Source organism: Haliotis asinina, chromosome 6 (assembly GCF_037392515.1).
Source record: "Haliotis asinina isolate JCU_RB_2024 chromosome 6, JCU_Hal_asi_v2, whole genome shotgun sequence".
Classification (NCBI taxonomy): domain Eukaryota; kingdom Metazoa; phylum Mollusca; class Gastropoda; order Lepetellida; family Haliotidae; genus Haliotis; species Haliotis asinina.
The window spans coordinates 57,909,842-57,922,351 of record NC_090285.1 but is presented as its reverse complement, the minus strand read 5'-3'; the positions used below and the strand labels follow the sequence as shown (position 1 = coordinate 57,922,351).

Genomic DNA, 12,510 nt, shown 5'->3' with positions numbered 1-12,510 from the left:
AAGCGGTTTGCATGATGCGCTTGATGCCATAAGATAAATGAGCTGGTTTATTGGTCTGAACTGGAATATACATACAAGAAAACATGTTAAACAACATTGAGGGATGAAAACATACTCTTTAAAAAAAGTAGGGGAACTTCATTTTTTTATTTACGATTAAAAATATTTAGGATATTTGTCGGAGTCAATCAGTGTTGATATGATAATATTGAATGTTTGAGAGTGATCACCATTTGCACTTACTTAAGACCATAGCTATTTGGAATGTAGTCGCTTTTGAAAGATGATTGGTGTATGGCATGTAATTTGCATGTGCACTATTTCATTTTAAAACAAACGACTAGAGACTAACACTAGTAAATGTGTGATGCAAGACGAGTGTCAAAATGTTTCCCGACCTTCTTGAAAACCGTCAAAATAAAAAAATGGGACACCATGCACGTGTATGGAGCTACTGCGTTGTGCACCTGCATATCATGTGTTGTGTTTTGGGGTGGTAAAAGAGGAAAATGGTGGTGTGTTGATAAGATGTCTGTCCTTGAAACGTTTGCTAACGTTTACACTTCCTATCCAGATTGAAAGTTCAGGTTCCTCTACTTTTTAAGGGTATTTAATGCAAACATGAGACCACAATGATACCAAAAAGGAAGGGAGGCCAGTTATGCAATACAAACAGGGGCCAGTGAGCTGTTAGGTGGCAACAAGTATGGGTGAAGAACATATGATGAGAAATGTGTTTATAGAAGTGGGTCTTAATCACATGGTAAGTAGATTCCCTAACAAAAGTTGATGGCTGGCTGTTGCCTCCGTATGTCTATTAGAAGATTCTCTAGCGCCAGTTGTTGCTGATGGTGGCTTCACATTTGATGGTGTGGTCCCTGTTCTTGGGGTCATGTTCTGATATGACGGACTTCTGGTCGAGCTTGTTTGTGGAGGTTTGGTCTTCCCTGAGTCTTGTGTTGATAGGACGCAGCATTTTCCCGATGTATGTTTGTTCACAACTACACGGAATATGGTAGATGTATCCTCTTGGGTTTGGGCTGGTAGCGCTGGATCCCCTACCGTTGGCTCTGAGAAGATTCTTGAGGATCTTGCAACTTGAAAATGTGGCGTCACTGCTCGATTGGCTCTTGATGAGGCGGGAGAGTGGCTGATTGGTCCAAAGTAGGGAATAGTCACTCTGATGGTGGAGGCTTAGGCATGGTCTCGGTATTGCGAGGGTGTTGCTTATGGTCTTGGCGACAATGTCCACATGGTATCCGTTGAGAGACATTAATGTGTCCTTTAGATCTTGTGGTTGAAGGCATGTGGATGGCAGATGGACAGGAGCTGTAGTGGATAAACTTGAATCCATGGTCTGTGGATTGCAGGGAGACATCTAGGGGAATTGGTGGTCGGTCTCTGTTTCCATGGTGAAAATGATTCTAGGATGTTCGGCGTTGAGATGTGGTTGCAGGTGGTCAGGGTCACTATGGTGAGAGATGGTGGTAAAGACATCGTCAGCTTTTCGGTGCGAGAGGTTGGAATAGGGCAGTTGAATTGAATTGGGCTGATTCTTCGAAAGATGTCATAGAGATCTCTATGATGAAGAGAGACAGGGGAACCCATGGGGAGTCCGTGACTCTGTTGAACTTGTCGTTGAAGGTGAAGTAGGAGGCTTCAAGGCAGCTGGAGGCGAGGTTGATGATGCTGTCTTTTGGTGAGCTTGGTTTCGAGTTGATCTGCTAAGGGCCAAAATTAGTGAATCGTTTTAACTCCGATTTCGCAGGCTTTTTTTCATTGCGTTTTTTCTTTAACTTTATATGTTGCATTAGCATTTTTGATGATTTGTTTCAGTAAGTGCATAATACAGAAAGGTATCAGAATCTGCAAAGTTGTGTTTTACGTTGCTTGTGACGTTTACCACTACTGGTCAAATGCACATGACGCAGACCTAATTTTCCCCTTGTAAAGCTAGGTCTTCCTGCATGTACTGAATAAACCGATAAAATACTTTGAATGGTATAAAGATAGCGACCTTGCGATGGCATTACTATATGCCAAGAATTCAAAGATCACACGCTTTCAGATTAACAAATTCACCTTATATGTCATAAGGAAATTTGATTGTACCCATTACACGCAGACACACCTACTCGCTCGCACGCAAGGGCACTTTCACCTACACACCATCGTAAGTACACAAAGGGAGTACATATATTTTCAGCGTTGAAGCCTGGGTGCTACTGAAATGTGTACAGTAAACTCTAGGTCGGGACCGTGCTATTTGCGACTTTTCTTCAACGAATACATCAGAGGTGGGGGTTGTTCATCACGCTGAAGACCCAGGTTCGAGTCCCTACATTGCTACAATGTGTGGAGTACATTTCTGGTGTTCCCCGCCGAAATATGCGAGACTATTGCTAATATGGGAGTAAAACTAAAATCACGCTTTCAAAAATGCTATAGTTCAAAATGATGAATATGAGAAGTGGTACGTGCTTGTCATAGGAGTCGACCAACAGGATCAAGTGATCTGGTTCGCTCTCTTGGCTGAGACATGTCGTAGTATACCAGTTGCATAGATCGATTATCATGCTCTTGATCACTGGATTATCTAGTCCAGACTTGGATATTTACAGACCGCCACCACAAAGCTGGAACCAAATCATTTTTTAATTTACAACTAATAAACAGGTGTCCTTTGGTAAACACAGTATACAACAACACCTACACTAAATATTAACAAGAAAAACATAACAATCAAATGATATCATACATGAAATTTGCTCAGTAGAAAACATATCTACACGTTTCCTAAAAACTGTTTATAACATAAGTCCTACTAACCACAAATTTCAACAAGACAAAGTCATCAATGTCCAATATCAGTCAAATGCAAACTTGTTGCCATGGAAACGTCAAAAATACTTAAAAGTACCAAACGGCACCAGTTCATAACTAGATCTACTGATGTGCCAAGTCTGGTGAAGAAATAGAGAACGGTTTTAAAGGGCCACTCATCCGGTGAGAGTAATGTTTGTCGCCAAACTCCTAATTACGAAGTCAAACTTTTACGGCAAGCATGGGTTGCTGAAGGCCTACTCCACCCCAGGACCTTCACGGGTCGGATACAGGCGGAAGTTTTACCCAGTGAGAAGCCGTTAAAGTATCCCGCAGTGTAGGTTTTTCTTCTAAAGCCTGGATAGTACAGTGACTGATCCAGTGAAAATATGATGTCTATGCGCAGGAAGCCATTTGTTTCGTGTAAGTCCGATAGATTGCAAAGCTTTATATTTAGATAGTACTGAAGGTTGGCCCAATTTTCATAGCAAGAACCATGTGTAATTTTTGGTAGCTACGCCCCTGGTCTAATTATTATCTGTGACAATAAAAACACATTTTATTTATTTGAATCCGTGAACTAATAACAACGTCTTTGCCATTGGTAGAAAAATCTGAAAAATTTTCAATGGCAAAAAAAAAAAAAAAAAAAAAAAAGAATTATACCCAAGTAAACAGCAAATGCGTATATATATATATTTCTTTGGTAACAAGGAAGTTCCGTTGGTATCCTCAAAACAGCTTCAGACCATACGTGCTTTCAGGCTGCATGCAAGACAGCCATTACTTCTCCCTTACAGTGGTGTCCTCTCATTCTGCCTACAGCTAAAAACAACACAAGTCATCGTCTGTTAGTCACAACTTTGTAGGCAGAATGAGAATGTGATAGATACTGCTTGACCCACCTCCTCATAAGAAAAAGTGGAACATTCTGATTTTTTGTTGTCTTTAGTTATTTTTCTCTTTGTGCGTACACTTTTGTTGTCTGTAGGCAGAATGAGACGTAGGCAGTATGAGAGTAAACTCTTGCAGTAGACCGCGTTTGGTGGTATGAACGTACACGCTACTTGTCACCATTCACTTGATAGTCAGTTAATGAATTTATAACAGGTTACAAAAACATCAAAGGATTAACCGATAACACACTGATTGATTAATAACTTTTATCTTCCACTGTGGATTTGTCAAAAGGCAGTGTTTATGTGTGAGGATTTACTAATCTAATCTATACAACAGGGGTTCAAAAATATGTTAAAAAGCCACTTGCCACAGGGCAAGTGACTGCAAGAAAGTAACTTGTCCTGACTAATTTTCCACTTGTCCTGATTTTATGATACGATGCTTGATATAAATGTTTACTGGACTATTTATGAAAGAGTAATAATTTCACTCTCTGCTAGCTCTACGTTGGCTTCACTGTGAGCAGATATGAAATTAAATCCAGATTATTTGCAGTTTGAAACCATAAGTGGAAATCATCTAATAGTCCACGGACAAGTAAGATACCATTATTTATTGCCGGGCGATGGGATTTTTGAACTCCTGATACAATGTTCACATATTACAATCATGTTATAAATTCACTATGAGTATAATGGACAAAAGAAGTAAGGGATATTGGTATTTTTATGACTGATATTTTATCAGTGTGTTAATGAATATAAACATCGTTATTCTTAATTTCAAAATTTACATATATCCCAAACTATTTTGTCCAGTATATAAGCAGACAATGTACTTTCTTATTAACTTTCAAAATGCATACAAATATCATGATGAACTAATCAGGGTTATAAGATGTACACTGACTTTGTTATTTTTCAGTCCCAACAGTTTTTCACCACCATAATAATGAAGTAAAACTGACTTCAGTTTTGTTGATCAGTCTATAATTGAACTAACAATTGTGCATACAGGTGGTGTAGCAGAGGTCACCAACCAGTCACGAATTCTGGGATATCATCTGGGTACTCACGTGAGAAAAACAATACCAAAAGGAAATTGCTCTGCACTAATGCACCTTTGTTACCTTGCAGCAAAAGTAAACTGAAACATGATTTACAATTCACTGACAGTAATGTGCTGAAACAATTTTATAAATAACTGAAATGATAATAAATACATTGTACCATCAGTTGCATGTCCCATGTGGGACTTATTAGTAGGATTTGGTGGCTCTTCCTTTCCTATATGCATGTCCACCAATGAACACAGGTATGGAATCAGTAATCAATGGAGCCCTGAAGAAAAACAATGTGTCTCCTGGTGTAATCTGTATGGCATTACTACATCAATGGACACATGGAGGTATGGACAGCCATTACTGAAAAGGGTTGTCTGTGCAGAGTAAGACGTAATCTTGTCAATTTTGTTTCTTGAATTCTGAGTGGGTCTTTCTGTGGGCCCTCAGCTGATGAGGGAGAGTAAATCTCTTGTCACACAGATCACAGGCATGTGCTTTCAGTCCTAGATGGCTCTTCTCATGATTAGTAAGTTGGTGTTTCAAACTAAACCTTTTCCCACAATAATTACACAAAAACTTCTTCTCCTCATGGGATTTCATGTGAGTATACATGGCATTTAATTTCACCATCTTCTGACATATTTTACATTCAGCACTGACTTTCTTTGCTTCCACATGAATGACAGAATGAGAGTCCAGTGCAACACTTGTTTTAAATGTTTTGCCACAAACAGTACATAAATAAGGTCTCGTATCTAAATGTACAGTGTCCACATGGAGGCGGAGAGACCAATGTTCAATAAATTGTGCATCACAAAGTTTACATTTGAAAGGTTTTCATCAATTCTGTAGTTCTCTCCAACATGATATTTCACTGCATGTCTCACTTCACTCCCTTCATATGGAAAGTAGTATCTGTTGCAATCACTACACCTTATTTTCCGTTTTCCCTCGTGTACAAATAACACATGATGTGTCAGATGGCTGGACCTCTTAAATGTACTTGTACAGAGCTTACATTTATGTGGCCTTACTGTGGAGTGGGTGAGATTGTGTGCTTGCAAAGCCCTACTATTAAAAAAATTCTTTCCACAAATTTGGCATTCATAGGTACCAGTAGGCACACCTGTATGTACACCTGGATGTACATTCATATGCTCTTTTAGCAAACGTACTGTCCTGAATCGTTTCACACACACTGTACATTTGTAGCGACGTTCTCGTTTTTTCTGCGTTCTAGCAGTGAGCACCCCAGTGTGAACATACATATGATCTTTAAGTTGAAAGTTGCATTTGAACTCTTTCAAACACACTATACATTTGTGACGCTTGAGCTTCTTCTCTTGTGGACTGTGTTGCTCCGTAGCAATGTTACACACTGGTGCTGGTGAACATGCTGCACTGTCCTTGGTGGGGATGTGTTCAACCTGCATCTCTGTTGATGTATAAACTGTCATCTAGTGTTTGTCAGACCAGTGAGAAGATACTATGTGCCATTGTAGATGCAATTCATATCCTCAATCTAACACTTTGTTGTTGTGAGCACATGTTCCAGTGGTGGTGAATCAGACATCATGGTTAGGGCAACATTGCCATATGTCAGGTACTCTGTGCACTCTGAAACAGAATGTGGAACATCACTCACTAAGTAACAACACAGCTTCTTGGGTGGTGGGGTCGGTGGTGGGACTATGTTGATAGTCATGAATAATGATGTAATGTTGGTATTTCCTCCTGCTTTAATAGAAACCCAATGAACATTTCATATGGCATCTTTCTATTGATAATTTCTGTCTTCTAACATCTGAAGGGTTTTTCCCACCAAGTATAGCCTTGTCAAAGATAAAGAATAATGTTTGACATAAAGGCCACCAAGTTCCTTTATCGATTTACCGTTCACTTTATCCTTCATGGTACCACTATTTATGACTGAACAGAGTGAGAAAATGTCATGAGTGAGTGATGATGACAATAAGGAACTGAATCTCTGTGCTGATAATAAGTCAGTTCTGTTATATTTTGGACAAAGAAACAATTTAAGCAAAAGAAGAAACACTTTATGGATACAGGTTCACCGACTGTGGTATTAGACACTGATTAAATTTCAAGATTACAGTTTTTGAATTTATGAATTAAAGAATTGTTTGACATAAACTTGATAAGGGCCCACAAGTTTACATTCACATTATACATATAACTCCAGTAAAATCATCATCATCAACCCAGCCTTTTGGAAATAAGAGCTTTGACCTGTAGGTTCAGTCACTATGTTAATGGCTAAATCAGAGATATAGCTCACAGGCATGTGGACTAAATCCTTATAAATAACGAATCTGATGAAGTGTAAATGTGGACGGAGAAAGACCACTTTCCTTCACGGCTCTATCTTCTATGTATCTATAGTCCAGTGTCGTTGTGTTAGAGTCTTTTTTAAATAATTCTAGCATATATCAATTTATAAATATTATAAATTATATTACAATATTAAAAAGAATTCTTACCTCATTGTTTCTTGCAGACAAACGTACAAAGAAAGGAATTTAATTAACAACGCTTCCATTATTGTAGCTGGCTACTGTTTGTGACCGACTGAACCAGTTCGTAGACGCGGTGATTTCGTAAAGCAGACTGTTTCGTAGACGTTGATTTCGTACACGTGTATAAATCATTGAATGATATTACTCTGCAAGCATATTAATTTTGATAAACCACTAGGTTTATGTATTGTGACGATTTTGTGTTTTGTTTTCAGTGATACAAAGCTATGCTCTCTCTGCGGTATGAAACTTGAAACAGCTAGCTGAGGACATGAACAGTGTGATTGAAGAAGGAACGAATATTATTACTCGCCCGTTGAAGATACTGCAGTCTAATATTTTTACGGCAATATTACACTAGTATAAGGGTAACACTATTTTTCAGGGCATTATCATTTGCAGTAGCCCGAGGTCTTTCATTAACTGCTCGACGAATGATAATGCCCAGGCCCCGATTTCTCGAAACAAACTTAAGTCTGAGTTTTGACTTAAGTTCAAGTTTTTGCTCAAATCTGAGAAAATGCAAGAACACCCATTTTCCAGAATGAAAGGAAATTGGTATCCAGCTCAAACATAGTAGACAATCTGAATTTGGGGGACAGATTTCTTTAGTTGTTTGAACTTTTTTAGTCTAAAAAATGCAATTGAGTTAAAATTTCAGCTGTTTCATATTGTCAAACTCAGTTTGAGATTTGAGTTAAAACTTAAGTTTGTTTCGAGAAATTGGGCCCTGAAAAATAGCGTTACCGTTATTATAGCTAAAATGAATAGAATTTTTAATAAAATAAGAATAAAAACAGCGGCATCGGTTTAGAAGCATTTACTGCTAACAACAAACGACGGAGGTCACTGATACACATTTTACAAATAGAGACACGTCATAGTACAACAAGGATGACGTCACTATAGAGAGTGACGACATTCGACCTTGACCTTTGCCCATACTACCAGCCGCCATTGTTTTCAGTGATCAACAACGTTAGACTAAAAGTCGATATTTTCATTGCTGTATGTTGTCAGTTATGGTACAATTGGTATGGTTGGCACAGGCGGGAAAGTGCATAATGGCACAGGTACATGTGACGAATGCAAGCCAAATATATGGTCAAAAATGAACCCTTGTTCAAACGAGGCGTAGGCGATTCAACTTCAACAACTGAGCTACTTATGACGTCACCTAAAAACGGGCTTGATAATGGCCCGTCGTCAAGCATTTTGCGGGCATTATCAAGTTACAGTGGTTCAAAGTTGTGACGTCACAATGGTAATGCCGATGTCGCAATTTTACTAGCCCTTGCTTGACACGGAAAGCTGAGAGTACTCACACTGTTGGGAATTTCGCGGCAGTTTCTGTCGATTAATGTTGGCGAGTAATAAACAGAATACTAAACTCGCTTCCGTGAAATGTCATTTTTGTTAAACTCGTTAAAGATTTAGTATTAAACTCGCTTTCGTTCGTTTGATACCAAATCATTAACTCGTTTAATAAAAATGGTATTACACGGAAGGTCGTTTAGTATCCTCAATTTATCCCATGTCTCCTCTTTATGTAAATGTGTTTAGATTGATATACAAAAGTTGTTGTGATGATGATTATTTGATGATGTAGGGATTGTTTTGTTCTTCTTTTGTTTCTTGAGAAAAATGTCACTGTGTGTTCAGTGGCGTAATAAAAGTGAAGCAACGTAAAATATGAAAGACAGACTACTGAGTTGTGACAAGAGAGAGAATATTAACATATTTATGCACAAGAAAGATAATTTAATATATTTGTAAACAATAACAATGAGACTTTAATAACAGCACAGTTCCGCAGATATCACATTTTATCCTTCATTTTCCACCCATCAGATCTCACATTTTTTTCATTCCGTTATTACTTGCACACCGATCATACTTACCTAATATGTTGTTTTATTTCACCAAACTCAAACACTTTTCGTTTACACTAATGTCATGTTTAATACTAATACCATACTAACATTTACGAATTCACTGTAAGCCCCGCCAACGGCCCTGGCAAACTGGGCATCGTCTCTCATTTCTCAATTTGCTGGTGCGCAAAGATAGCCAGGAACCAGCTTATCCTACCTAAAACGCGTACTGAGTTATGTACGGAATATGATTTAATTCAGTATTAGTCCATTGCATTATGTTCACTTTTAATTGTTCATAAAAAAATTTGGAGATTTGTTTCTCTGTGTGTTTTTACACTCTTTAGGGTTAACTTTCTACAAAAAGCCCCAATGTTTCCAATTTTTCATTTTCTCTTAAAGTGAATAAAATTTCTTTATAGTTGGCACCACAAAATTTCTTCCCAGTAGTGGAAGCACGTTGCAGGAGATTACTACCATATGAGTTGTTTCCCTTTGTGACACTGTCCTATGAAGTCAAAATGGCAGAGATGACTTGCAAAACATGAACAATTTGTAGGCATTTTGTGTCTTCACGATGGTACCCAGTGGATATCAAGCATGACTTCAAGGTGAGTATAAATATCATTTCAAGTGCTGACATATCTGTCTATATATTGAAAATACTTAACAAAATGTGACATCAATTACATCTATCACATGAGACCACTTGCCTCCTTAGCATTGTTTGACTTCTTAGATGTATTTAATATTTTCTAATGCATTTAGTTATTCACTGATTGACATGTTCATAGTATCTGACATGCTATCATACAGATAGAGTGTTACATATTTGTTTAAATAAGTGAAAAGCAAGTGTTTGGTCTTTGTCCTGGTATGCAACACAGGGGGCCCTTTTGGGGGATAATATATACTTGGTTCGTACGGTATATGCTCTTAAAGCTTTTCTTTTGGTGTTATATATTAGGTATATTACTAAGTCCACATTTCTGACAATATAGAATCTGTTTATTTAAATAAGAAAACATGGTTTGGATCACCACAACATTGCTTTTAAAACATCCTCCCTAAAAGGGCCCCTAATATGTTATGATGCAGTCACCAGATCATTACAACAAGAACAATGTTTAATGTAGGGTCCTGTGGTGAACAAATTATTAAAATATCTAAATTTTGCAAGATAGTTTAGAGAAAAATTGACTTAGGTGTTGTATTTGTATCCCTTAGTGATTACAGTTTCTAAAGTTCTTATTTTTGTTATTAATTGTGATTTTTTTGGTAAAAGATTTCTGCTATTGTTTTCTTGTAAGATTTTGACTTGCAACTGATCATAATGTAGTGATTTGACTATAATTGGTTCAATTATGAAGTTTTTGTAAAGATGTTTGCAAATTGCAAGGTGATTAATTTAGAATAATTAATACATTTGGGTTGATATGGCAAAAATAGATGAGTTATTTTTATATTTTCAGATCACAATGGAAACAATACCACAGCTAAGTCATAGTCATGAAACAACAAATGAGAAGGACCTTAACTGGAATTTGTGTATTTCATGTCAAAATGCTACCAGTGACAAAATCAAATTCCCTCTAGTATTCCAACCAAGATTAGAATCTTATGAAAACCTGTTGGAAATTATACATGAACGTGCTACTTTAAAAAATGGACAGCATGTTGATATCTGCCAGAGACTTGAGGGTTGCACAATGAAAACACTCTTATTACATAAGGCTGTTAAAAATGGCACAGAAGCTGCTATTCCAATGCAACTAATAAAGACCAAATACAACGTGCCAGGAATAGAAAACATGAAACTGCGGATTTTGACTAAATTGCATGCAGCAAGAGGGGAAGGAAAAGAAAGGTTTCTGATAATGAAAGTCAGTCAGAGTGTTCAGCATTATCTTTCACAAGACCATCAGCAGCTCCATTTGACAACAATCTTTGTTTCTTCTGTCAGCAGGATGATCAACAGCAGCTTTTCAAGGTCAGGACAGAAAAAGCTGGCTCAAACCTTAGAGATGAAGTTGAAGTTTCATGAAATCCTTTCCTGAAAACAAGATTAAACTCCAACTGACACACATGCCATTGATGTCCGATATCACAAGACTTGTTGGACCAGTCATGTTTTTCATGTCCTACGCCAGGAAACCAGCAAGGAAAACAAGCAAAGTGAGCACCCAGTTCAAACTGCATGTATAACTGAACTGATTTATTTGGTGGACCTGCATATAGCAAACAAGGCTTTCTTATCAATAGAGGAAATTGAAAAGACATATATCTCTATGCTTGGAGTGGTTGAAATGTTGGACAAACATGTGCCTACCTACACAAGGCAGTGGCTGAAGGAAAAGATGCTTTCCGAGCTTCCCGGTGTGATATCTGTCCTTCAACAAGACAGACGGAAACCTGCTGTGCTGTATTCCCTAAAAGCTTGTGAGGAAGAAATGGTCCATAGTGCTATTGAGAGAGACCACAGCATGGAAAATATGAAACACATAAAGTCCACTCTGCCAAGCTGGTACACAAGAGCATTGAGGTCTTTCAGAAAGAAGATAACAGTAACTTTTCTATGCAAGTTACAAGTACTGTGGATGCTGTTCCTTCTGAACTCTACTCTCTCATTCGTTGGATAATGGCAGGAACAAAACTTGAATTCAGCAGTGACGACAAGTACTGCTGACAGAACTGTACTTACAATCTGCCAAAATAGCATGTATGGTGTCAAATCCAGGAGACAGGTAAAATATCAGCAACAAAGAGAGTCTGGACTATTTAGATTACATGGAAAGGAAAATCCTCAGGTGCTTGGATTAGCTCTTGCAGTTCACTACAACACAAGAAACAAGACGATAATAGATCTCCTCAGTGCCCACAACTACTGCATCCCTTACAGGCGTGCTCTCCTTCTAGAAACTTAACTTGCAAATGCTGTAGTTAGGAGATGAACATCATGTGTTGGCCAATTTCCGGGTGTTATTGAGTTTATGGACATTGTAAACACAAAAGTAAACCAAAGGGTTTTAGTGTCTGCACTCGTTTACATCGAATACGGACACAGCAGTGAAGTGTCATCAGCTGGCCGTTTCAGCTGGTTCTCATGGTAGCATCTGGAGTTGCTCATTTGTGACGTCATTCTAACTTTACGTCACAATATGATTTGAATGACGTCACCACTGTTGATGACTCAACAAAACAATTGTTTACGTGTCAATATGCGGTGAATAGTCTTTCAGTTTCCGGGAATCTAATACCATTTAATCATGTTTTTCAACCGATCAGATTACAGAACACAGTAACTTTTGGTTTA

At 37.9% G+C, this 12,510-nt stretch overlaps 1 protein-coding gene across 1 annotated transcript; it reads right to left on the bottom strand.

Moving 5' to 3' along the window:
* Window positions 1-5,185: 5,185 nt before the first annotated feature.
* LOC137287973 (zinc finger protein 14-like) lies at window positions 5,186-6,299 on the bottom strand. The gene is given in 3 exon segments (XM_067820339.1): window positions 5,186-5,622; window positions 5,625-6,275; window positions 6,278-6,299. Coding segments are annotated over 3 exon segments (1,110 nt in total).
* Between the last annotated feature and the right edge of the window lie 6,211 nt (window positions 6,300-12,510).